The sequence below is a fragment of the Coprinopsis cinerea genome (genome assembly GCF_000182895.1).
Source record: "Coprinopsis cinerea okayama7#130 chromosome 1 map unlocalized cont3.1, whole genome shotgun sequence".
Lineage (NCBI taxonomy): Eukaryota > Fungi > Basidiomycota > Agaricomycetes > Agaricales > Psathyrellaceae > Coprinopsis > Coprinopsis cinerea.
The window spans coordinates 2,535,089-2,559,304 of record NW_003307544.1 but is presented as its reverse complement, the minus strand read 5'-3'; the positions used below and the strand labels follow the sequence as shown (position 1 = coordinate 2,559,304).

The following is a 24,216-nucleotide window of genomic DNA, read 5'->3' as shown; positions in this document are numbered from 1 at the left end:
CTACGATACGTTGCATTGATACTTCATCTGTGTTCACTATTTCATGTCGCCTAGCCTTTCGACCTTTCTTGCATTTCTGCGCTAGGGGTACTTCTGCACCTAATGGGGAACCGCACGTGTTCCCTATTTTTCCTCGCGAAACTAGCTGTAGGAACTTCACTTCAACCTCCATGGCTAGTTGTCAGTGATACCCTCTAAATACCACCATTCCCTATCTCATACCCCTTGAAACAATAAAGGGTTCCAACACACGTTTGAACAGCGCACACTTGCTAGGCCGGAACCTCGTTTTGCCCCAGGCGGAATACATCCACTGAACGCGCGATGTCCACTGTAAACACCACCACTCAAAAGCTCACCAAGAAGCAGAAAAAGAGCCTAGCATTCCGGGACCGCAAGTCTGGCAAAAAGTCTTCCTCTTCCACCGACACTACTACCGCTATCGCCAATTCTACCACCAATTCTACCAAGGATGCCGACTTCTTGGCAATGGACGATAATGCAATCCCTGCCATGGACGACGAGGATATCGCTGGTTTGGAATGCGATAGGATGGAAGTTGAGGGAGATGAGGACGAGAAGGGCAGTAAGAAGGGAGGGAAGAAGGGAGCGAGCGATGGCAAGGGGAAGGGTAAAGGCAAGGTTGCGGTTCGAGCAGAGGAGACTGGGGACGCTGTTCTGGTGGCTAAGACCTCGACGACAGGCAAGGGCAAGAAGCGGAAGAGGGAGGAAGGGGATATTGACGGGGAGGAGAAGGACGGCGGTGAGGACGGGATGGATGTAGACGGCGAAGGAGAGAAGAGGGCGAAAAAGAAGGCAAAGGGTGATAAAACGCAGAGGTTCATTTTGTTCGTTGGGAATTTAAAATACACGACGACGAAGGAGGCGATTCAGGCTCATTTTGCTGCCGTCTGTGGTATGTTTTACTCTGGATTTTCTATCTTTATATTCTCTAACAGCATGGCAGATCCACCACCAACCGTCCGCTTGCTTACTCCCAAAGCAAAGCCTGGCGTGGCGGCAAGGCCAAAATCGAAAGGCTGCGCATTCCTCGAGTTCGAGACCAAAGCGCCATTGCAACAAGCGCTCAAACTTCACCATTCCATGCTTGAGAGCCGAATGATCAATGTTGAACTGACCGCGGGCGGTGGGGGTAAATCAGAGGCCAGGTTGAACAAGCTACGGGAACGAAACAAGGCTTTACTTGGTCAAAGGGTATGTTTAGTGCTATTCGTTCCGGACTTGTCGTTGACGTCTTTTTAGCAAAAGAAAGTGGACAAGGGCACCAAAGGGTCAATACCTTCGCAACCTGACAAACCACAACGATATTCGGCGACCTCTGGAATCGACCAAGCACCGACGACGAAGAGAACCTGGTCAGTGGGCGACACTGTCGAGGAGACGACGAATAGAGGCGGTAAAAGGAAACAGAGAGGCAACAGGAAACCGAAGAGCTTAGGAACAGGAGTGAACGCAATACCGGTTGGTTAGGTCGGTGGGAAAGCGTGCATTGGGGGTATCCGTGATGAAGGAGCGTGTGTATAGTTATGTGCATAAGTATAATGTCCCTGAAAAGTATATCTACCTGATTGCGACCATCGCAATAGTATCATGACACCAAGATGAATAGCAGGAACTGGAGTGACTGTGAGTGGAAGGGAAACAAAACGAAGTAATTCAGACTCACAAAGACAATCAAAACCCCGAACACCTTCAACATTAACCAGCGGTCATTAGATACCCTACCCCAGTACTTCAATAGTTCGTTGTGGCCCATTCGCACATTGTCCGCAATGTCTTGGGTATCGGCGTCAATTCGCTGCACGGTTTCTCGTTGTTCGGCCACCATGTGTGCGAGCTGCGTAAAGATTTGACCGAGTTCTGCGATGGTTGTTTCTATCGATTCAATTGCAGACGAGCGCTGCTGGATGTAAGAGTCCTGTAGACATGGTAAGGTATTGATTGAGTTACAAGACATGGCGGCCGAGCACACCTGTTGCTCTATAAGCTGCATTTGTTGGAAAGCTCCACCGTTGGCGCTACCCTCCTCAGCCGAGTCGAGGTCCAGTGCCAGCACGTCCCCGTTTTGCGCAGCCCGCCCTTTGCCTTTGGGATCAAACTTTGCGGGGCTTCCGTCCCCCATGGGATCTGGGTTGGTTTTGGAACCATAGAGCACTATGTTGCCGTGTGAATAAGCCGAGAAGGCACCGAATATACGACCGCTTACAGGAAGGGGGTTGCGTGCTTGCAGCTGAAGAAGCTGTGTACATAAACTGTTCCGTTCGAGTTTTGGATTCCTTCATGTTCTAATGGCGGGGGTGTTTAGCCGCGGGTCGAGTGTGGGTTTGTCGGGATGACGCACCTGGGTCCGTACTTCCAACACATCCTTGAACGTCATACTTATCGAGGCGAGTTTGCTCTGCAGCAGCATGATAACATTTCGATTGTGCTCGTCTATTTGCTTCCCCTCTATCGAGGTGGAGGCCTGACCCTGCTTAACATGGTTTTGGAGGGCCGCAATCTGCTTGTTAATGTTGGCAATATCTTGCTTGACAATAAAGGTGAGTTCCTGTGATTGTCTTTAGCGCTTTCTTCTGGCTGACCGATAGGAGTGCTTACGCTGATTTCTACAGGTCGATCGTCGAACAGTGTTTTGCGCTTGGCAACTAATGAGAAAACATATGAGTCTGGGATTGGGGTACAAAATGTAATGAAGCCTACGTTGGGCGAGTTTATTCAGTTTAAGCGACGTATTGCTGATGTCCTTGCCGATAGACGATGCTATCCTTGAGAATTCGCTCTTGACCGCTGGTTTGCCATTGGGCTGGTGTAGGAGGCGCTGTTTTGCCTCGGCTCGGGCCCCAGGGGCAGAGCGACTGCGAATGGATTCGACACAAGTTCTGAATTCGGTAGTCCTATCCTGGAAGGAGGTCATTGGTGTGGATTTTGCAAGGAGAAGGTGTTCAAGTGCTGGTGCTCCGACGCTCGAAGCGCTGGGTTGAGACGTGGCCCACGTGATGCGGCGGAGTCGTACCGCCACAAAAGGGAAACTGCGCCAAGAACGGGGTTCCGGGTGACGGTGAGCCCCTGTCTTGTGGAGTCTGGATTGGATGCACAGGCTCACCCGGCTTTTGCCCTCGAGGACCACGAGGACTATCAATCCCTTTGCCTCATTCCTTCTTCACCGCTCACAGCTTCGTCCTCTTCGTACCTTCTCACCTCATCGCACGTCCTCCCAAGTATCACCTTTCATTTCCTCCCTGGTCAGTTCCCCACTCTCTTGATCAACAATCTAATAGACTGGGAAACAGACAACAATGCCAGAAAACACTCAGAAAAAGACTGTTCTCGTGCTAGGCGCAGGAAACTTCGGCTCCTGTCTAGCATCCCATCTAGGCGACGTTCAGCACAATGTATATATGTGGGCCAGGGAAGAAAACATCGTCAAGCATTTCAATGAACACAAGCGCAACCCTGTGTACCTGCAGGACCACGAGTTTCCGCGCAACATCACTGCCATTGGTCCGGAACTCCCCACAAAGGAATTCATCGCAACGATGGACGTCTTGATTTTCGCTATCCCGACACAGTTCTTGAGGCAAGACACGTTCCCTTGTTCTGGTATCCGATACTGATGTATTCTATAGGGCAAACCTCGAGGCCCTCCGCCCACGACTAGACACCGCCAATCTACCACTGCTCATCTTTGTTAACAAGGGTATCGAAATTGGTACCCATGCTTTGACGCTTGAAATCATAGCCGACACTTGTGGCTCTGAGATCGCCAAGGCGTCGACTTTTATTGTGCGTCTATTTCCATTGCATCGAATACATCACTGGCTGAACCCTGGTGCTCTATAGTCTGGGCCTTCGTTCGCCAAAGAAAGTAGGCACTCCAAACCAACGTCATATTTGTGAGCAGCGCCTGACCTTTTTTTTGCATTCAGTCGTACAGCGACAACCCACATCCGTCTCTGTTGCGTCATTCACGGAGGAGGAGGCGGATAAAGCGGCCAACCTATTCCATCAACCCCATTTCCGATGGTACGCGGTCTACTCAATCCCCTCGTTGAACGACGCGCTAACCTGCCAACGCATAGCTACACCGGAGGAGACCCAATTGGTATCGAGCTCTCGGGGGCATTGAAAAACGTCTATGCTATCGCTGCAGGCATGTCTGATGGACTTGGCTTTGAGAATAACACGCGAGCCAGTGAGTTCTCTTTGATCACTAGTACGGCAACTGGACTGAGGATCAATTCTCTAGTGATTATAACGCGTGGTCTTGCTGAGATGACTTGCATCGGAACGGCATATGGCGCATCCCCACTGACATTCCTCGGCTTGTCAGGTGTCGGAGACCTCTTCCTCACTTGCAGTTCATCAAACAGTCGGAACTATACGGTTGGATACCGTTTGGGTAAGGGTGAATCCCTGGATGTGATTATGAAGACCTTGGGCAGTGTTGCCGAAGGTGTCTCCACCACCAAGGGAGCAAAGAAGATTATCGACGAACTCGGTGTGAACGCCCCTATCGCGAACTCGGTGAGTTATTTGGCCGGCCCCAAGTGAGATGGTTGCTTAAGAACTCTGATATTGCCAGGTGTACGATGTTCTGTATAATGGTATGTGGACCCTGATCGCAGTGCCTTGTTTTGATGATTGTAACGCGTCTTCCGGAACTTAGGCAAAGACACGAGGGCTGCTATGTCTGACCTGTTAAAGCTCCCACCGTCGCGAGAACTCGAGCTCCCTCCTATCATTGGCGGTCCTGCGCGACAGTTGAACAAGAAGCTTGGGCTCGGAACGCCTGAAGCTGTCACCCCTCCATTACAATTCCAATCTAGTCTTTAGATTTATTAGTTGACGCCGTCTAATGATTTCCTTATAACATCTATTTTTTCTGGGTTTAGAGACGGAACGAAAAAGGAAATGTCGTGTCACGTAAACGGTATTACAGGCGGACGATCGATCTGGATGCCACGCGAATTCATTTTTTTGCCAAAGCTGCTCCGGACGTCCCGGCGGTTTTTTCGAACAAATCTGGGCTGCAATTCGAGTGACTGTTCCTTCGACCACCTTCCTTTACCCGAACCACCACACTCTTTCCCTTCAAAAAAGTCCCAATGGTCTCTCCTCTCTGGAAGGCATGCTCGGAGGGCGACCTCGACGGAGTTTTGGCCTTGCTCAATGACGCTTCGCCCATCGACATCGAAATAAAAGGTCTGGATCTGCGCCGTCCACCGTCTTCTTCTGCAAATCCTACCTTTTGTTACTTTTTTTGCTGATTGCAAGACCTGTGGTTTATTTAGATCACACGGGTTCTACCCCACTCATCGAGGCAGTAAAGAATGGTCATATCGAGGTCGTCAGAGCCTTGTTAAATAAGGGTGAGTTTGATTGAATTTCATGTCGACGAACGATCTGTGCTGATACAGTGCCCCGGACAGGAGCTGACCCTTCAAATGCCTCCAGCCAAGGCCCGCCTGAGCAATTCACGTCAGATCCTGCAATTCTCGACCTTCTCAAATCTGCCCAAACAAAATTACAGGCCAACAAGGATGGCTACAACGAAAACGGCTACCCTCAAAATCCTCCTACGAGCGACTATCCTGCTGCTGCTCCCCCGCCTCCCGGGCCTTACCCTTATTACCCAACCATTAACCCATCATTGTCGACGATGGGAGACCCGGCCGTCTTCTATCCTCCTCCGCCTCCGGGCGAAAATGGCGCTGCACCCAATGGAATTGGCCACTTGCCGCCTCCCGAGGTCGCTCGCATGATTCCATGCAGATATTTCCCAGCTTGCCGCTACGGTCCACAGTGTATGTTTGCCCACCCAACGGGCCCATATTATCAGGGTCCTCCTCCTCCGGGCTATCCTCCATTTGACCCCGCCCTAGGGCCAAATCCTTACGGCTACTATCCTCCTCTTCCTCCCCCGCCACCTCAGTTCCAACAGCCTAATGGTGCACTTTCTCCCCCGCCTCAGGGTGCGCACCATCCTCGATCACCCTCGGAAATCGTCTCGCCATCGCAAGGACATTTCCCTAATGGTGCTCCACCGCCCGCACCTTATACCCCGATGTCACCAAATGGTTATCCCCATCCTCCCGTTCCCATGTCAGGTCCTCCGATTCCGCCCTTGCATCACCAACCCCCGCAACCTGGTCCAGGTCCTCAGTCGCCTGGCACGATCTATCACAACGTCCACCCTATCCCACCTTACCCAGGTGCTGACCCATCTGGGCAGTATCTACCACCTCCTGCAGGTGCCGGATACCCAGAGCAAGACAATGCTCCCAAACCCACCGGACAGCAAGAAGGATACCCCTCCCACCCGACTCATCGGGATGTCAATGGACCTCGCCGCGGAGGCTTCGGTCGTAGGGCTTCTTTGGTTGGCAAAAAGCCAGCATGTCTTTTCTTCCCTGCTGGAAGATGCAAAAATGGGTATGTAATTCTCCGAAGACTCTGCCCTCGAACCTACTAACTCCGGTTTTCCCTCCCATGACATGTTATCAGTGATGATTGCAGGTTCCCTCATGTGTTGGATACTAACGCTGGACCTAATCATGTCACGCCCCCTTATTATGGACCAGGGCCAAGAGGAGGCGCTCCTCGACCTCACAGAGGCCACCACCATAGTGGACCCAGTTTGGGTGCCATCGAACACAAGATGGGTAACATGACCATCCGAGATGTATGTCGACTCGGTTCGTTAATAAGGGAGAGAGTCATTAATCGTAGCTGATAGGACGCCCAGCGCCCCAATGGTGCCAACGATCTCTCGAAACCCAAATTCCCCCAAGGTCCCAAACATCAGCCCAACGGTTTGCCTAATGGCAACAAGCGACCGGGTCCCGCACCAAGACCCCAAAGGGTCCCAAGTGCTGACGATTTCCCCGTTCTCCCTGGATCTGTCACGCCCCCTCGCGTGAACGGCAACAACCACTCAGGCCCGACTGCTGCCCAGGTTCTGAGAGCCCCCGCACCTGTTCGTAGCAAACCGGCCAGCGAGGACGGTGCTGCTGAGACTCGCGGACCTTCGCCAGATGCCGTCAGGACCCGTAGCCCAGAGGTGAGTGAAAAAAATTGGCCTCGTTGTGATCTCGGGACCTAATCTTTCGGCGATCTCCTTTTGTCGCTTTAGGCAACTAATGAGCCTGCAAAAGTGGCCCCTGCTCCTGCAACTGCCGTAGTAGAACAGCCTCAGCAAGCTACTCAACCGGCACCTGCTGCCCCAGCTCCTGCCGCTGGTCAAAAGTTGCCTGTCTCATTCGCGGCTGCTGCGGCCGCTGCCTCCTCTGCTCCTGCTGACGCGGCTCCGAGGGTTGCTATTTCCGCCTAAAACATTCCCATTCTGGGTTCTTTTGGAAGCCTGTCCTTCCTTTGTACATGTCAACTTCACGAAGTTACGAAACCTGTTCAGACAGCGTTCACGACCGCCAGTTCACATTGGATTTTCCCAGTCTGTACCATTGGACCCTGACTCCATGCTGTCCTTTTCTTCTTTGGTTTTTCTGTCTCTTTGCATGTTCCATTTATCTGGATTTTTATCTTTCCGTATTTTCCTGTCTTTATTCTATTTATCCTTCTACATACATCGTTCCCTTTGATTCTGTCGTTTGTGTTTTATTGTCTCGGCTTATCTCTGTTTATCTCCGTTCCTCGTTTCCTGTCTCTTCCGCCGCTGCTCTTGCTGCTTTCTTCCTCGCTCTTGCGGTTTAGTTTCTTATCTTTCACCATTATCTAGCATGCACATAACATGAAGGTCTTTCCTCTCTTTTCTTCTCTCTCTCTCCTTTTGTTCCCTCTCCAGCTATTCACTTGACGCCTTGTTGATCGGTAGACATAGTCATCATCTTGGGACCCCGTGGATCATCTTCGCCCCTTTCCCGTCGACTTGTTCAAGCTCGTTTCCATCGTCATCACACATACATATATTCAACATCCTGTGTATTTACTAAACCTGCCCACATCCCATCCCACCTCCTGTTACATCACCACACCACCCAGATTCATTGCTGTCGGCGTCGTCCCTGCCGGAACTCCACCGCGAGTTCCTCTCCTGGCGAGTATTTTTCATTCTACCCGCGACTCTGTGTCTGGCCTCTCACAACCCCATGTATCCTATTCTTCTACCTGTCCTGTGCCACCACATTTGTACTATCCAATCTCCACTCCATAGAAGTAGTTCATACGCTATAATCAGCTAGTTCTTTCTCCGTGTGCCGGTGTTCCTCCTTTCCCCTCTTTTCTGTTGGCTTGATGTCCGACTACATGCAGACCTTCCATCATAAACCATTGCATTCACAGCACTGTATTTACCGTCGTTCAAATCGTACGCTCCTTTCGAGATGGCTATTTTACAGATAACAATAACGCAGACACGTTCCGAAGTCCCATGGCCCATCGCCATTTTTAGTACGTCTAATCCCAGGCGGAGAGATTGCGCATTTCCACGCCAGGTTTGTCAGTGACCTCTCCGATGCGATATACCTCGGCTGAACCACCTTTGAGTTGCTCGAGGACCTTGTCCACGTTCTCAGCTGCGGCAATAAGAACAAGGCCGATACCGTTGTTGAACGTCCTAGCCATCTCGGGGGAGGCGACGTTCCCGTGCTTCTTTAAAAACTTGAAAACGGGAGGAAGAGTCCAAGTCGAGGCGTCAACGTAGCAGCCGGTGTTTTTGGGAAGGACTCGGGGGATGTTTTCGGTGAAGCCGCCGCCTGTGATGTGAGACATGCCCTTGAGCAAGCCAGCTTTGGCGACGGGGAGGACTTGGGAGATATATATCCTGGTAGGCTCGAGGAGGGCGCGACCGAGAGGGACGTCAGGAGACCAGGGGCAGGGTGAGGTATAGGTCAGGCCGGAGACTTGGATGATTTTGCGGACGAGGGAGAATCCGTTAGAGTGCAGACCGGAAGAGGTGAGTCCAATCAGGACGTCCCCTGGGACTATGTTGGGAGTGGGAAGGATGAGGTCTCGTTCGACTGCTCCGACTGCGAAACCGGCGAGATCATAGTCACCTATTGCCAACAACTTAGACACGCTACGTCGTGGATTAAAGTAAAAGCTTACCGGGGAGGTACATGCCAGGCATTTCCGCGGTCTCACCGCCGATTAATGCACAACCAGCTTGCCTGCATCCCTCAGCGATACCCTTGACCACCTGGGTTGCAACGGGGACATCGAGCTTGCTGCAGCCATAGTAGTCCAAAAAGTACAAGGGCTCGGCACCTTGAACGAGGAGGTCGTTCACCGACATGGCGACAAGATCGATACCGACCGTATCATGGATGTCACAATCGACTGCTAGGCGAAGTTTGGTACCGACACCATCGGTACCGCTGACGAGGACGGGGTCCTTGAAGCCAGTAGCTTTGAGGTCAAAGACACCACCGAATCCACCAATATCTGCGTCTGCACCCGGGCGGCGGGTGGCTTTCACGAAGGGTTTAATGGCTTCGACCAAGGCGTTTCCGGCATCTACTGAAACACCTGCTTGGGCGTACGTCAAGCCCGTCGAAGCAGGCTGATCTTTGAGTGCACTGCACAATGTACGGTCAGGACGGGGGAACATGAGCGGAGTTAAACCGCTTACCGGTGAGCGATATCTCGACGGTAAGTCTTTCCGTCGAAGGAAACATTGTCGACAGCCTTGTAGGCAGAGGCGAGAGCTTCCTGGATGGTATGCCCATATGCCGTAACTGCAAGGACTCGTCCACCAGAGGTTACGATATCGTTGCCCGAGTACTTTGTTCCGGCGTGGAAGACGACAACATCTGGGAGTGCAAGCCAATCAATAAGTAATCATAACTCAGATGCAATTAAATGACTCACCTGAAGGAAGGTCCCCGATAGCGATTACCTTTCCCTTGGGATAGCTTCCCGGGTAACCTTGCGATGCAAGGATTACCGTTACGGCAACGCCTTCTTGGAACTCGACCTGCACGGAGTCGAGTCGACGCTCAGCAGCCGCCTGGGATCATTATCAATCTAAGAATCATACCAATGAAGGTTATATCCACGTACCAAGAAGACTGACGCCAGATCGACATCTTTTTTGAGAAGGAGCATGAGAGCTTCGGTTTCCGGGTCACCAAATCGAACGTTGTACTCCAAGACCTTGGGACCTGAATCCGTGAGCATAAAGCCAGTGAAGAGGACACCGACGAAGGGATAGCCTAAAAAGATCGTTAGCGTGGAGGAAACCTGGCGATGCAGAACCAATTAACCTTCACGCCTCATTCCGTCGATGGTGGGCTTGAGGGTTTCATTCATGATACGTTCCATGATCTCAGGAGTGGCAACCGGGGCAGGGGCGTATGCACCCATACCACCGGTATCAAGACCAGTGTCACCTTCACCAATCCTCTTGTGATCCTGTGCAGCGGGAAGGGGGATGATAGTATAGCCATCACAAATGGCCAAGACTGAGATCTCAGGACCAGTCAAAAGTTCCTCGATGACAACTTCATTGCCTGGAGAGATAGTATACGGTCAACGAGCGGACTTGGGAATAGAAAAGGATTGACACACCAGCATCACCAAAGACACCGTCCACCAAGATTTCCTTGAGACCAGCAATTGCCTCTTCTTTTGTCTCTGGGATCAACACGCCCTTTCCTGCTGCGAGGCCACTGGCCTTGAGGACAACCGAGTGACCACAGGTGTTGATGTAGTTGATGGCAGCGTCGAGTTCGGGAGCCTTGAAAACGCGGAACTGAGCAGTTGGGATGTTGTGACGGGCCATAAAGTCCTTGGAAAAAGCCTTGGATCCTTCCATTCGAGCAGCTTTTTCACTCGGACCAAAGACAGGAATTCCGACTGCCGAAATCAGCACTGTGAATACGAAAACAGGCTATAAGCCTACCTTTCCTGAAATGGCTTTCAACGCCATCTACCAGGGGCTGCTCTGGACCTGGTACGACCAGGGATACCTAGAAGATAGCCTGAATAAGGACGTTTATTGTCCAGCAAGTGACGCACATTGTTTTTGACGGCAAAGTCGACGAGATTGGGGAAATCAGAGGGGGATATCTGGTCGAGATTTGTTGTTTTTGGTTCTGATTTTGTGCCAGCATTTCCTGGGCAGACCCAGATATGGTCTACCTGTGTCGACTTTGCGAGTTTCCAGGCGAGAGCATGCTCTCTGCCGCCATTTCCGAGGAGTAGGATGCGGATCGACATTGGATATGATGATTAAAATCATCTCGACGGCCATATTCGACGGCAATCGGCTTCGATCAATTTGTGATGGGACTTCCGTTTCCGGCACGCGCTGTTTGCGGGGGTGCTTGTGAGGTTGGAAAGGTGACTGGAACGCGGGAGTCGGTATTCTGGGGAAGACTAGATAAATAAATGCCTTGAGGACGTGTTCTGACAGCCACGAAGCAGAGAATGTGGAGAAATCAAGAGAAGAATGGATTGTTCGCCTGCAGGCATGCACGTGTGGCTGTTCCTGAAGTTGATTCAACTGAACGGGGCTCGCCAAGTACACGGCCGCTGTTTGTCTTCTTGCCATCGTTCACAACTTGAGTTTCAAGGGTCCTTTTGGCCCGGTGAAATGAAATACCGAGAGGTACGTGTATGGCTCCTTCTCACCGCCCGTTCTGCTCACACCTTATCGCAGAACAATGTCCTCGACACCCCAGACATCGCTATGAACGGCCAGATTGACCGCAAACAGTCGCTGGAGCGGAGAACTTCGAAGAAATCGGGTTCAGGATTTTCACTTTGGTCGCGCAAGTCCCTCAAGCGATCGAATACAACTCACAGCACAAGTCCCGTATCTCCGCAGCCAATACAAGTCGATGTGACGTCCATTCCCAACGAACAAAGTGGCAATGACGGCCTCTTCACCACACCGAATTCCACCTTCCAACGTCAGTTGAGTTTTCAAGACTCTCTGCTCCTCGACCCCCGCAGAGGAATGGCGCCGACCTCTGACGAGCCAGCGTCATGGAACCGGGTACCCATCCCCTCCGTCACTGTCCACTATAACATTCACAACCCGCTCGGCCCAAGGTGGTACAAAAATCACCATTTGCTGCCGCCATCTTTGAGCAAGCCCAACCTGCGCCCTCCAACGTTCTTCTCGCCGTCGTTTCCACCAATCAGCACGTCGACCGCCCCGGAACATTTGCTTGACCCGGAGGACAGCCGGGCGGCCTCTCATTCCCCTCAGCCAACACCAGCGTCCTCCCAAACTCGAGTTGGCGAAGGAATTAAGCCCAGATCGCGAAAGACATCTCAGACAGCCCCTGACAATGTCGACCTCCTCGATGTAACAGATCCATGGGGCACAAATTGGCACCACGAGTCTCCTTACGATGTTGGTCAGACTTCGACGGCCGTGGACAGCGATGTGAGTAGTTCGATTGTATTTCACCGAAGAACGTGCAATGACACTACGGAATAGGGTCTCAGCAAACGGCTTCGCCGGTCAAGTATGACTGCAGCCCAGAACAGCTTGCACAGGTCCATCGCCCCCTCTCCATTGTCACAATCAACATCAGCTGTTCACCTTCATGCACTAGAGCAGCCCTCATTACCTCCAACCAATAGTATTGCTCACACTATTCAATTGCCTCGTAAATTGAGCAAGAGGAAGCCAGGCGTAGAGGGACTATTCCGACCTCCGACAAGGGACGAAGATCGCAAAGCTGTTTCTGCCCCACCCACGCCCGTCGAGCGGATACAGTTATCCGAGTCACCACCTCCGGATCCAGGATCGTTGCCCAAACGCATGTCCGTCGCACCTCCTGTCAACCCCTTCGCCCCATCATCCTCGCACTTTCCTCCCAAGAAGGAGAAGCGGACTAGCGTGCTGAACCGTATCGCCAAGAAGTTCAGCCTCCTCACCAAGTCCTCATCAGATGAATCCAACAACCGCGAATACAGTTGGCTCCATGTGAACCCAGAAGAAGCGCGGATCTCAATGCGTCAGAGCCTCCAACCTCAAAATAGCTTATCTTTGCCCGAGAAGTCATTGGATGGTATCAAGAGAGTGCCTCCCCCTCCTGTAGAAGACCCTCCCCCGCCGCAGACTCCGAAAAAGGAGACTCCCCCTTCACCAATCAGCAGAAGGCGCACTTCTTCCATCTCCATCGAAGCGCCCTTCCTTCTCGGAAACCTCACAGTTGCCAACCCCGACTCTCCTGAATCGGAGAAGGACACTCCCGCCCAACCGTCTTCCCCTCTACCGATCTCGCAGCCAATACCTCTTCACTTTGATAGCGCACCGGCAGTCCTTACGACAGGAAACGACACAGACCCCCCGCAACCTTCGCCATCCCCTGCCAGCTTCGAACAGCATGGAACGTATGCAGCGTACGAGAAGCCTTTACCTGTTCCGGTGCCATCGACTGCAGCCAACACCCCGTTCATGAATGGCAAGGACATTTCGCCCGCTGAATCCGAGGCGAGCGTCAAAGATGCCAAAGAGGAAGAGCGAGAGAATGTTCCGACGAGATCGAAGACAGTGTCGTCTACAGTTACGGGGGGAACTGCCAGACCAGCCAAGGAAGAGCCACCCCCTCCACCACCTGCTGTCGATGAGGAGACGGATAAGTCGGCAGTCTCACATTTAGCTGTAGTTGAGGATGGTGGTGAGTCGAATCTCTCTCCGGAGGCACCCCCGCCGACAGAGTTGGAAAAGGCTACTTCACCATTTTCTTTGGCTTCGCCTTCACTCCCTCCTATCCCTGTAACGACACCCTTGGTCGAAGCCATCACCCTTCGACATAGTGCTAGTCGGTCAAGTGCCTTGTCCCGTGCCAAGACGCCTGTTCCGCCCCCCAAAGTTCCCGAACTCCCTCCCCTGGAGATTCGCAAGAGCAATGGTACCAGTCACAACGCGTATCACACTCCTCTTGCTCTCTCCCCCGAGGAACTCACCGCACAGGACCGCATTAACTCATACCTATACACTGATTCACCTTATTCTGCGTCTTCTGTCCTCGCCAACCCTCCTACTCCCTACGATGCCACTTCATCTATACCTCTGGCACCTGAACAAGAGCTCCCGCCGCTTCCACCGAAGCCAACCAAGGAGAAACGATCTTCTGGCGAGTCCTCACCCCACACCACCAGGCAAACCGAGACGTTCAAGCTTGTTAGGAGCCTATCAGGAAACGTATATGCTTCACACGAGACCATCCCAGCTGCTGGCCAGCAATGGGAGCTCGTGGGGTCTGGTGAACAGAAGAATAGGCGACGGTCAGGATCAGCGAAGAAGGAGCGGGAAAGCAGCAGTCGGAAGGAGAAAGAGAAGGAGAGGGAAAGTAGGCATCAACCGAAGGCGGAGGAGGATGATCATAGGCGGAGGTCAAAGAGTCGTCATTCGAAGCAGGTTTCGGCGCCACCGGAGGTGTCGACCATCCCGATGCCCAAGTTGTCGTCCTCTCCAAGGCATTCGCCAGGTTATGACGAAGAGTCCTCGAGACATCGCGATGACCGGAGAAGACACGATTCCCATCACGAGTCAAGGTATCGTGATGACGGAAGGAGACATACCAAACACCGGAGCGATGACGATTATAGGCGCAGCGAGGACGCGAAGAGGAGGGAGGAGCGCAGGTTGGAAGAAGAGAGGCGGTATGAGGAGGAGCGTCGAGAAAAGGATAGAGAAAGGCGGCGCCGAGAACGTGAAAGGGAGAGGGAACGCGAGCGCGAGCGCGAGCGGGAACGCCAAAGAGAACGTGAAGAGAGGAGGGAGCGCGAGAGGATAGAGAGGGAAAGAGAGCTGGAGTTGGAGCGTCAGCGGGCAGAATTTGAACGGTTAGAGAGAGAGCGACAGGAGTGGGAGAGGGCTGAACGAGAGAAGTTGGAAAAGGAGCGGCTGGAAAAGGAAAGGCTGAGGTTGGAAAAGGAGCGGTTAGAGCTGGAGTTGGAGAAAGAACGTTTGAAGAGAGAGAGGGAAAGAGAGCGGGAGCGTAGGCGAGAGGAAGAGCGCCTGGCTCAGGAGAAGGAGCGGGAAAGAAGGAGACAAGAAGAGGAGAAGGAGAGAGAGCGGGCACGAAGGAAGGAGGAGGAACGTTTGGCGCAGGAGAAGGAAAGAGAAAAAGAGCTTGAGCGAAGAAAGCGGGAAGAAGAGAAAGAGAAGCGGCGTGAACGCGAGCGGGAGGAGCGGCGTGAAGAGTCCCGTGTTCATCGCAGCAAAAGGGACGAATCCAAGGATGATAAGCGCAAGTCGAGGAAGTCTGAACATAGACGCTCTGAAGCACCTAGAGTGGAGTCGTATCATGCCCAACATCCTTTGCAGGGGACATCTTCATCTTCATCTTCATCTTCCGATGGCCTTCCTGTAGAACGTCGACCTTCCCTCAACGCAAGGCCAACATCCGAGTTGCCCTCTGCGGCTGATATGAATGCCCTTCGCGCCACGGAAGCTTGGGAAATGGAACGCCTTTGGAAAGCTCGTTCCATGTATGGTGCGGAGTGGAACAATGGCGCCGTTGCTGCGCAGAGTATGACGAGCTTTGACGATGCATCTGCTGCCCAAGCAGCACCATATGGTTCTGGCCACACTGCGTTCATGGTGCAAACGCCATTCCAGCCTCCTGGTTCTAGCATTTACCATTCCATGCCCAGCAAGCCTCCCCCCATCATCTATGGCTCCCCAGCCTCGATACCCAGCTTACCAGACTCTTCTTACGATCCTTACGACCGGAACAACATTGGCCACCCGCGTATTCATGCACCACTCCCGCCTCCTCCACCGCAACTGAACGGTCCTCTTAGCGGATCGCCACCGAGCGCGCTGTTCGGAAATTCTGCAGTACGGCGATCGGCGCTTCTCAACAATCCTCTACCCGAACCCCCGCGTGAATCAACCTACCAGCCTGCACCTCTGCCTCCTTTGAAGCCTGGTCGGACTGCGGATACATGGGCCAAGTATACGACGAGCATCACGACAGCACACTGAGCAACCCTACACCTACTTCGGAACAACCCTCTTTTACTTATTCTTCTGCTAACATTATTACTTGTGCAACATCAGTAATGGACTGTAGTGTTAAAGCCATTTGTACACATTTCTCAGCAACAGGCTATACAGCTATTGAATGGTCATGTTGACTTTAGTATCCGTAACTTATTGTAGTTCTTTCGTCGCGCTTGTCCGTTTCATACGATACAGCTTTGTTGTTTGCTTCCTTCCTCCTCTTCTCTGGGCGTTTGCGGATTTATCTTTGGTTATGGCAACTGTGATGCGCATTGTTAACTAATGTTACAGTGTGTATGGCTCGAGTGAGGGTCGTAGGCAACGTGAAACTGGTACTAGGCAGCGAAAGCACAAAAACATGACGCGTTATACAAGATGTAACAACGTTCCGGAACGTACAAAGGGTAGTACAAGGCAAAGCATATAGAAGTTCAAAAAATCGTGTTCAACCGGCGGTAGGGTTCAAAGGAAACTGGGGCTCGGGATAGTCTGTCCATACACGATCGCCATCCAAGAACCGGCGTAATCGTGCAACTTGATACGAAAGGTACATAACGATGATTTGCATCTTGATGTCTAGGTTTAGCTTGAGGATGTCTTCACAAGCTTTGAGCGCTTGAGTTCGTGTCGATACGAACATGTTCCCAGCAAAGCCGAGGTCTTTGAGGTGGTCGATCAATTCACCGAATTCTGAGCACCAGCCTAGAACGCCGAGCTGTTGGGGTAAACGTCAAACCATTGCCTCGTGGTGTGAATAGCTTGAGGGTTCGGAAAGACGGCACCCACCTGACCGTATTGCTTGAAGCGGGCGTAGAGAATATTCGGAGCGTTTTCAAGTGCGAAGAGGAAGGCCTCGTTTTGTTCGATAACAGATTGAGAGGGTACATAAGGAGGTGCAGAAGGGGCTGGTGGAGGAGGCTAAGAAGAGCACATGGGGTTAGCGCCATGCAGCATGGCCATACACTGCTGTGAATCGCTCACCTCTGGTCGAGGAGGGGCGTCTTGAAACCAATTCTGGTTTGAGTAGTCATACTCTCCTCCATAGTCAATCACGTCGTTTCTCTTTCCCGTGTAGTCCATGGTGATTGGTGTGCCTACTGCAACCCGGCGGTGCGATCGTTGGTGGAGGAAAACTCGGTGTTGGCAGTGGCGAAAGAAACCTTTGACTGGAGGGAATTCGTTCGCGCAGAGAGTGGAATAGGGTTCACCCGGGTTATATCTGACCTCGAGGTCCCAATGTCGTCGTCCTCGTGTACGTTGAGAGGCGAGAGGGGCGGTGATGTGGTGGAGTGGGCGAGAGAGATCCGAGAAGGAACTGATAAGGAAAGCGTTGGAAGTTTCTGGATCTGACGTTCAATCTCTAATGATAGCCCGATGCCTAGGTTATGGTTGTTCTCGAATTCCGCGAATTTGTGAACTAACCAGGAAGGCGATTGGGGCAAGAACGTCGCGCTTGAAGAGCTTGGGAGAAGATCCGAGGTGGCGTGGACTGCCGGGGTTGCTGTGAGCGTGGCTGGGTCGACGAAGTCGTAGGTGAGCGATGGGACAGCGGAGACTTGGAATAGGGGCTCAGGGACGTCGTCGTCGAGTCGTCTGGTCGCTAGTGCCGGCTGAGGTGGGTGTGACAAGGATGCCTCGGTGTTGGACGCTGTCGGGATTGGCGGAGCTGCTGTAAGTGGATCTGGATTGGGTGCCGATCTTTTGAGAGACGGAATTCGAAGAGATCGCTTGAGTATCCGCTTGAGATTGGCTGTAAAGCGATCTATCGAGCGGCTTGTTGGTGCTTGCGACTGGGTAGCTTCAATTGCTGGCGCAAATGGCTGCGTCGAAGGATGTTGTGCTTTCCATAACCGTCATTCATGGGACAACCTTCTTCGCGACTCCGAGACTACTCACCAGTTCTGGGAGAGGGGATGTGCGTTGGTGGCGGTGGGAAGTTGGCCGCAATATCTGCAAGCTCGGACGGCGCTGACGATAGTTCGGTATGGGCAGAGATTGGACCCAGAGAAATCGGCCTTGCTGAAAGAAAGTCTTCGCTTGTCTTCAAATTCAAAGGCGACGCTTTGGGCTGTTCAAGTGGTTCCGCAGGAATACGAGGTGTATGAAGATCGTCGTTGGTTATGATATGAAAGTCGTCAATCGTATCCTTCTGGACAGCGTCCAACTCTTTGGAAGATATGAAGCGACGACTGAAGGACTGGACGAAAGCCGCAGGTGACTTTCTAGTCGAGCTGCGAAAAGACCCACGGAGGCCTTTTGCAAATCTCGACTGGATCAGAGGATTCGGTGACGACGTTGTAGACAGACAAGCCCAATCTCGATGGACTTGCAAGGAGAAATCCTGTCGTCCTGACTGCGGGCTTTTTGTTCAGACTCGTGTCAAAGGCCGCGAGGTAAAGGCGTGGGGGTTCAAAAGGGTCAGGAATACCCTTAACATGATAGTCGGCGAATAAATTCGTGATCGGTGATTATATTTGTACAACATGAGGCATAGCTGGGTACTACATTCGTCAAAAGAGAGTAAAGCGGGGTGTTCATATATCGATGAGGTTGCCTGTAGGGGACGAGGTGACCTCTCTCCGTCGGCGGAACTTGAAGTTAGGGTCAGTACAACCGTGGACCAAAAAGCTACTGTGGTGCATACCGAAGTTACCAATGAACTTCCAGCCAACAGCCAGTAAAACAACACCGACGAGTCCTCCAGAAGAGCATAGACTGTTCGTTTGTCGTTAAATGGGTACTGGATGCCAATTGTCTTGACCCATGACCCAGGTCCGACCTGCTGGGGGTCGTCAAATCCTCCCCCTCCGATACCACTTACACCATCATCTCCTCCATCACACCAAAGGACCATACTGTTCAACTCTGCTGCCCTCTGTTTGGCCTGCAACCACATCGAAATCCCCACCGATCTTTCCCAGGTCTTTGCAGGTGCAAGAATCAGGCCTGGGCGCGATGACAGAGTGTCGAAATTATTGGGGAAGGCAAAATCGAGGCAGACTGATGCAGTGATGCTCAAGGGACGAGCATGAGAGGGACTGGGGTCCCATCTCGATGGAGGGATGCCCTTGGGTGTCGGGATGGTGATGTTAGCCAATGTTGGCGGCTCAGTCGAGGGGACAAGACGGTAGGATTCAGCGACTGCGGAGAAACACAGGTTAGCACTACCCGTGATACTGTAAGCAACTGAACGTACTAGGAACGAGGTGACGTTTGTAGTAAAGGAGATAGGGCTCTTCAGAGTCCTTGCCGACAACCGCGATACCTGTACGCTCGTAACCTTTGCGTCCAGAGGGGTCATTGGGATCCGCTGCTACTTGGTTGAAGGAAACACCGACGTATGAGCCAGTGATATTCCCTCTCACATACTCGAAGGCTTTATTGCGCTCTTCATCAGAGGCGAAGGAAACTGCTCCCTCCGGCCATAGGAGCAATCTTGCGCTGTTTTGCAGTTTCTTACTTTCGTTGATGTAGTCAGTCAGTGTCGGGACGTGGCGTTTATACCTATCGAATGTGGGAAGGATGCATCCCACACCAAATGGAGTGGCATGATCGACATCTGCGACGGGGAGGGGTAGCTGGTTGACGAAGAAGGATGGGACAAGGAGTGCTAGAAGGCTAGCGCCCAGGAAAGAAGGAGAAGTGTGCGTGCGGCGTTCGGCGAGCGTGACTGGCTCCAGGAGTTCATCATCATCGGTGGGCGGTGGCCCCATGTACCAGGATTGGAAAGCTAAGGAGAGCACCACCGCCCAAGCAGCGGTGATCCAATCCTGACTAGCTGGCCCGACCAACGGGATCAGCCATTGGTATCCTTCGAGGATGCGTGGGCGGCTCCAGGATAAGATGTTTCCAACGGGGCTGGTGTATGTGATGGTCCTCCACAAGGTTGCCCACAGCGCCGGGAAAAAGAAGATGGCGAGCGCTGTTCCTGGATACTTTCTGCTGACCTGCCAATCTACGAACAATGATCCCACCACAAGAGCAGAAGTCAATGACGAGACGGAAGCCAGAAGAATAAAAGAAAGCGCGCTTGTGGAAAGCGCTTGTTGCGAGGCTGTGAAATGCGGGATTGCGCTGCCGACGGAGATGGCCAAGAGGAATGCTGCGATCTTCGACTTCGCGTGGTTGCTTGGGAAAAGGACTACTGCATAGGTTCGCAGGAGCGCTAATGCCAATACGCTCGGGACAAGGGTAGCTGTTGGGTTCAAGGCGAGGGCTGACGACAACGAAGATAAGAGTAAAAAGGTATAATCCTGATAGTCGTGAAGGAAGACTCGACTGTAGTTGTAGTCGCCCATCCTAGGGACATGAGCGAGTACAGTAGAGATCCTGTCTGACCAGTCACCAGCACGGCGCAGAACTTGACGCATCCTTGTGAGCAAGTGGCCTTGAGACAGGGTTGAGAGAACCCGCGCCCACGGTCAACAGTCCTTTTACGTGGCGCTTTGTTTGGCCGCGCGCTTATCGCGACCAAACAATGTTCCGCTGCGGCGCAGCACCTTCTTGGACGCAGACTGCAATGATCATGGTAGACTCGTTCACTGGAGCTCGCAGGTCACATTCTTCTCGGGACTTTGCACAGTAACTACCACGGCATCACTGATTGTGGGGATGTAACTGGATAGCTAATCGCAATGTGCTATTCGTCGCGGCTATTCCAATCTAGCACCTACATAGTTGCCACAGAAATCAATGACAGGGTCGTATCAAGAGATCCATATCAAGCACTGGCCAAACCGTAAGTTATCGGCTTGACTTTGCTTTCCATCCACCAAAGCTCATGATCACATTATCTAGGTTAAAACGGATGTAGTTCGGATGTTCACCTCACGCGTCCATTTTTTCCCATTGACCCATATCGTCAAGCGTCCACTAAAGGGATGTCTTGCGAGAAGATAGAACAATGACAATAATGATCCTTCGAGACACGTCTTCCTTCCGGGTCTCGGGTTTTGAACGCCAGAGCTGGGACTCTTAGGCAACGGTTGAACGGGTTCTCTCGTACACATATTCATCAATGATTCGACGGCACCAACGGGCCTATTACCCTCGTGCACACCCGAAGACCCTTTAGAGGTACTTAAACCGTAAGGCGTAGTGGATTTAGTCCTTTACGCCTCCCCCAGCCTTGTTCTGCAGGGTTTCCTTGACCCTGCCGCCTTCCAACCATGACCATTTTCAGGAGCCCTGTGCCGCTGCCCGCCTTCCCCGATGATCTTACTGTCCCCCAGTTCATGTTCAGCCCCGCGCCCAATAGGCCTTTGAGGCCAAGGAATGTCCCCTTCTTCATCGAGGACGCTACTGGTCGACGCGTTAGCTATGAAGAGGTCAACCCGCTTCCCAACAAGGCTTTACGAGCCCCGTCTTAATCTGTAATATCTGTTTAGGCGCATTACCGGACATTTGCACTCGCCAATGCCTTCCACCTCAAGTGGGGTATCAGTGCGTGTATGCCTCATTTTTCCGAATTCCTTCTTCTGACTAGTCACGATTCTCAGAAAACGAGGATGTCGGTACGTATACGTCATACCTTGATGCGCGCTTCACGAATGCTATGAGCTGAACCCTTCGATTTTTGCCTTAGTCTGCATATTCAGTCCGAACCATATCGGTGAGCGAGGAGTATTCGCACTAGACGAAGCCTGCCTAACGTCTCTCAAGACTACGCACCTGTGTTATGGGGCGTGCATACCCTCGGAGGAATTATCACGTTTGTCGTTTTTCTTGGATCCTAGGGATATCGTAGCTCATTGAGTCACAGTCCTGCAAATCCGAATTACACAGTCGAAGAACTTCAGTACCAGCTGTCAACAACCAAGGCAAAAGTCCTCGTCACGCATCCCGATTGCATTAAGACTGCACTATCGGCTGCCAAAGCGGTGGGGCTACCAACATCAGCAGTTGTATTGCTTGATCCTCGGGGACCAAAAGGCTTCATTACTACCGACCAATTGGTTTTGCTTGGGTGCACAGAGCCTGAAACCTACACACCAGTCAAGCTCAAGCCAGGGGAAGCTCGTACGAAGCTCGCTTTCCTTTGTTTCTCCAGCGGGACAACCGGTAAGCCTTCGTACGATTGCATTTATTCTATCCGCTTATCCTTCTTGAAGGGAAACCCAAGGTATCTCAAACGCGTCAGCCCCTGATTCTGACTTACTGGGATCCTTAGGCCGTTCTTATCACCCATCATGCCCTCATTGCTAACATTGTCCAAATGGGAGCCCATTTCAGGGCCCTAGACCCGAAGCGCAAGAGTGAGAAGCTGACGCCAGGAGATACGGCAATTGCAGGTCAGCCAGTAAAACGACACGCTCTTCTAACATCTTTCTAATCGAAGCTTGCACCAGTCCTCCCCTTCTTCCGTATGTCGCGTGGAGTTATTCTCAGAAGGCTGAGACAACTTACTGCCCGTTCTGCCAGACATCTATGGCCTCTTCATCTTCGTACGTCCCAGAACCATCGACCCTCCTGTCCCGTTATTCTAATGCCCCTCCACAGATGCATATGCTCATGTACATCGGGGTAGGAGACAAATTCTGACCTCGTCTGCGACGATCTCACCGCTATCAGATGACTATAGTTGTAGTCCCGAAGTTTAACTTCAAGGACTTCCTGAAGAGCATCGTGAAATACAACGTCACCCATCTCTAGTATGTCTTCCGTCAACGGCCCAGCTAACCGACGGTTCTAATTATCCACATTCCTGCTTCTCAGTATGGTTCCTCCACAGATCGTCCTTCTCTGTAAAGTGATTCACAGCCACGTCTATTCGGTTTTTCCGAGGCACCCCTAACGTGGCTTCTATGCCGTTTGACAGCATCCAGAAGCAAAGAAGTACGATCTCAGCCATGTCAAGTTTTGCATGTCGGGTGCTGCGCCGTTGAGCGGAGAACTTATGAAGCAGGTTATCCAAGTGCTTCCGAACTCGGTGATTGGACAGGGATATGGTGAGTGCGAGCCCTCTTCTTCCTGTCATCAGAAAGTGAATACCGTCTCGGAATCACAGGATTGACGGAGACCTTTAGTGTCTCTTCCATAGACCCGGACGTCAAGATCGCCCGAGTGGGCAGCGCTGGACAACTTCTACCGGGAATCGACGCCAAGATCGTGAAGGCAGATGGGACACTCGGTAAAGAAGGGGAGCACGGGGAGCTCCTAGTCGCCGGTCCTTGTCTGGCCTTGGGCTACCTGAACAACCCAGAAGCGTATGTTTGTCAGTCAAGCGTTGGACGCTTAAATTCCTTACTCGCTGTAGGAATGCCACCACTTTCGTCGACGGATGGTTCCGCACTGGCGACGAGTGCGTCATCAAGGACGGGGAGATCTACGTACTCGAACGTCTCAAGGTGAGACTACAGACCCCGTTGGAATGTCCAATATTATTCATGCATTCCGGATCCTAGGAAATCCTCAAGGTCAAGGGATTCCAAGTAGCCCCTGCGGAACTGGAGGGTCATATCCTTCTTCTACCCGACATCGCTGACGCTTGTGTCGTTGGTCTTCCCGACGATTATAGCGGCGAAGTCCCCCTCGCCTTCGTCGTTCCATCGGCCAAGGTGAAGGAGCGAATTGGCAATGACCCTGTTAAACATAAGCAACTCAAAGACGCTGTTATCAAGGTCAGACATCATGGCTGCTTCTCCTTGCGCTTCACTGACGTTGAAAAAGCATGTCGCGGATGCGAAGAGTCACTACAAATGGCTTACTGGAGGAGTCGAAATTGTAGATGTCATTCCCAGAAACAATTCAGGAAAGTTGGTGAGTCTGGTATCCTTACGACGCCGTTGTCTCCGCTGAAAACGATCCGTAGTTGCGACGGGAGTTGCGAGAAAGAGCCAAGGCGATGGCAGCAGCGAAACCGGCGAAAGCGAAATTATAGATGACTCGGGAGCGAACAATTTGCTCTAGAGGCGGGCGCTCAAAGATCTAATGTACTATCTAGCGGCAATATACGTCTTTATCATTTCTGTGACGTTGAGAGCCAATACCGTGTCTTCCATTGGTCTTTCAACCCCATTTCTGGCGTTGCCTCCGAGCCGAGCCTCACCAAGGTGCGCCTAGGCGGATCATGGCCTTCCGGCCTCGTAGACTCGTGGACGATTAGATTGCGATAATACAAGGAGCAGGCACGGGTGCAGATAGGGCAGGAGCGATAAAAGTAGAGTATTTGGGGCAAGAAGACTCCCCAAAGCCCTTTTCGCACTCATCGCCAATCCATTAACACAACAACGTCTACAATGGTACGGTGTTATCCCCACTAGACG

General features: G+C 52.2%; 8 protein-coding genes across 8 annotated transcripts; 5 read left to right on the top strand and 3 right to left on the bottom strand.

Moving 5' to 3' along the window:
- Positions 1–324: 324 nt before the first annotated feature.
- CC1G_01786 (RNA binding protein) lies at positions 325–1,491 on the top strand (the record flags this gene model as incomplete). The annotated part of the gene is made up of 3 exons (XM_001829054.1): positions 325–916; positions 968–1,215; positions 1,264–1,491. The coding sequence occupies 3 exons, from the start codon at positions 325–327 to the stop codon at positions 1,489–1,491; spliced, it is 1,068 nt and encodes a 355-aa protein (XP_001829106.1).
- Positions 1,492–1,609: 118 nt separating this feature from the next.
- CC1G_01785 (integral membrane protein sed5) lies at positions 1,610–2,935 on the bottom strand (the record flags this gene model as incomplete). The annotated part of the gene is made up of 6 exons (XM_001829053.2): positions 1,610–1,645; positions 1,688–1,939; positions 1,994–2,251; positions 2,363–2,569; positions 2,620–2,666; positions 2,722–2,935. The coding sequence occupies 6 exons, from the start codon at positions 2,933–2,935 to the stop codon at positions 1,610–1,612; spliced, it is 1,014 nt and encodes a 337-aa protein (XP_001829105.2).
- A 207-nt stretch (positions 2,936–3,142) lies between these two features.
- On the top strand, positions 3,143–4,908 carry CC1G_01784 (glycerol-3-phosphate dehydrogenase). Its single transcript, XM_001829052.2, has 9 exons — positions 3,143–3,263; positions 3,312–3,598; positions 3,648–3,804; positions 3,862–3,886; positions 3,948–4,044; positions 4,101–4,213; positions 4,268–4,545; positions 4,604–4,625; positions 4,688–4,908. Exons 2-9 carry the CDS (start codon positions 3,318–3,320, stop codon positions 4,852–4,854), a joined length of 1,140 nt encoding a protein of 379 aa, XP_001829104.2. The 5' UTR covers positions 3,143–3,263; positions 3,312–3,317; the 3' UTR covers positions 4,855–4,908.
- A 218-nt stretch (positions 4,909–5,126) lies between these two features.
- On the top strand, positions 5,127–7,351 carry CC1G_01783 (hypothetical protein; the record flags this gene model as incomplete). Its single annotated transcript, XM_001829051.2, has 6 exons — positions 5,127–5,223; positions 5,313–5,390; positions 5,451–6,453; positions 6,526–6,703; positions 6,758–7,081; positions 7,154–7,351. 6 exons carry the CDS (start codon positions 5,127–5,129, stop codon positions 7,349–7,351), a joined length of 1,878 nt encoding a protein of 625 aa, XP_001829103.2.
- A 390-nt stretch (positions 7,352–7,741) lies between these two features.
- On the bottom strand, positions 7,742–11,196 carry CC1G_01782 (bifunctional purine biosynthetic protein ADE1; the record flags this gene model as incomplete). The annotated part of the gene is made up of 9 exons (XM_001829050.2): positions 7,742–9,032; positions 9,085–9,554; positions 9,608–9,788; positions 9,847–9,985; positions 10,039–10,190; positions 10,242–10,487; positions 10,546–10,848; positions 10,880–10,946; positions 10,996–11,196. The coding sequence occupies 9 exons, from the start codon at positions 11,194–11,196 to the stop codon at positions 8,434–8,436; spliced, it is 2,358 nt and encodes a 785-aa protein (XP_001829102.2). The 3' UTR covers positions 7,742–8,433.
- A 376-nt stretch (positions 11,197–11,572) lies between these two features.
- Positions 11,573–15,934, top strand: CC1G_01781 (hypothetical protein; the record flags this gene model as incomplete). Its single annotated transcript, XM_001829049.1, has 3 exons — positions 11,573–11,587; positions 11,639–12,373; positions 12,428–15,934. The coding sequence occupies 3 exons, from the start codon at positions 11,573–11,575 to the stop codon at positions 15,932–15,934; spliced, it is 4,257 nt and encodes a 1,418-aa protein (XP_001829101.1).
- Positions 15,935–16,195: 261 nt separating this feature from the next.
- Positions 16,196–20,322, bottom strand: CC1G_13700 (hypothetical protein; the record flags this gene model as incomplete). The annotated part of the gene is made up of 8 exons (XM_002912122.1): positions 16,196–16,667; positions 16,739–16,870; positions 16,934–17,267; positions 17,375–17,792; positions 17,849–18,141; positions 18,200–18,381; positions 18,597–19,093; positions 19,149–20,322. The coding sequence occupies 8 exons, from the start codon at positions 20,320–20,322 to the stop codon at positions 16,398–16,400; spliced, it is 3,300 nt and encodes a 1,099-aa protein (XP_002912168.1). The 3' UTR covers positions 16,196–16,397.
- A 798-nt stretch (positions 20,323–21,120) lies between these two features.
- CC1G_13699 (phenylacetyl-CoA ligase) lies at positions 21,121–23,831 on the top strand (the record flags this gene model as incomplete). Its single annotated transcript, XM_002912121.1, has 18 exons — positions 21,121–21,279; positions 21,340–21,394; positions 21,451–21,465; positions 21,537–21,563; positions 21,614–21,662; positions 21,714–22,012; positions 22,063–22,073; positions 22,122–22,242; positions 22,300–22,395; positions 22,451–22,474; positions 22,539–22,602; positions 22,667–22,715; positions 22,770–22,899; positions 22,959–23,157; positions 23,208–23,298; positions 23,356–23,571; positions 23,621–23,710; positions 23,763–23,831. The coding sequence occupies 18 exons, from the start codon at positions 21,121–21,123 to the stop codon at positions 23,829–23,831; spliced, it is 1,764 nt and encodes a 587-aa protein (XP_002912167.1).
- Between the last annotated feature and the right edge of the window lie 385 nt (positions 23,832–24,216).

What these genes read in the sequence shown, in the direction of transcription:
- CC1G_01784 (XM_001829052.2), top strand. Translation starts at nt 3,318, where the DNA reads ATGCCAGAAAACACTCAGAAAAAGACTGTTCTCGTGCTAGGCGCAGGA. An exon ending in ATCCCGACACAGTTCTTGAG is followed by an intron (nt 3,599 to 3,647) that starts GCAAGACACGTT and finishes TGTATTCTATAG; the next exon opens with GGCAAACCTCGAGGCCCTCC. An exon ending in GTACGATGTTCTGTATAATG is followed by an intron (nt 4,626 to 4,687) that starts GTATGTGGACCC and finishes TCCGGAACTTAG; the next exon opens with GCAAAGACACGAGGGCTGCT.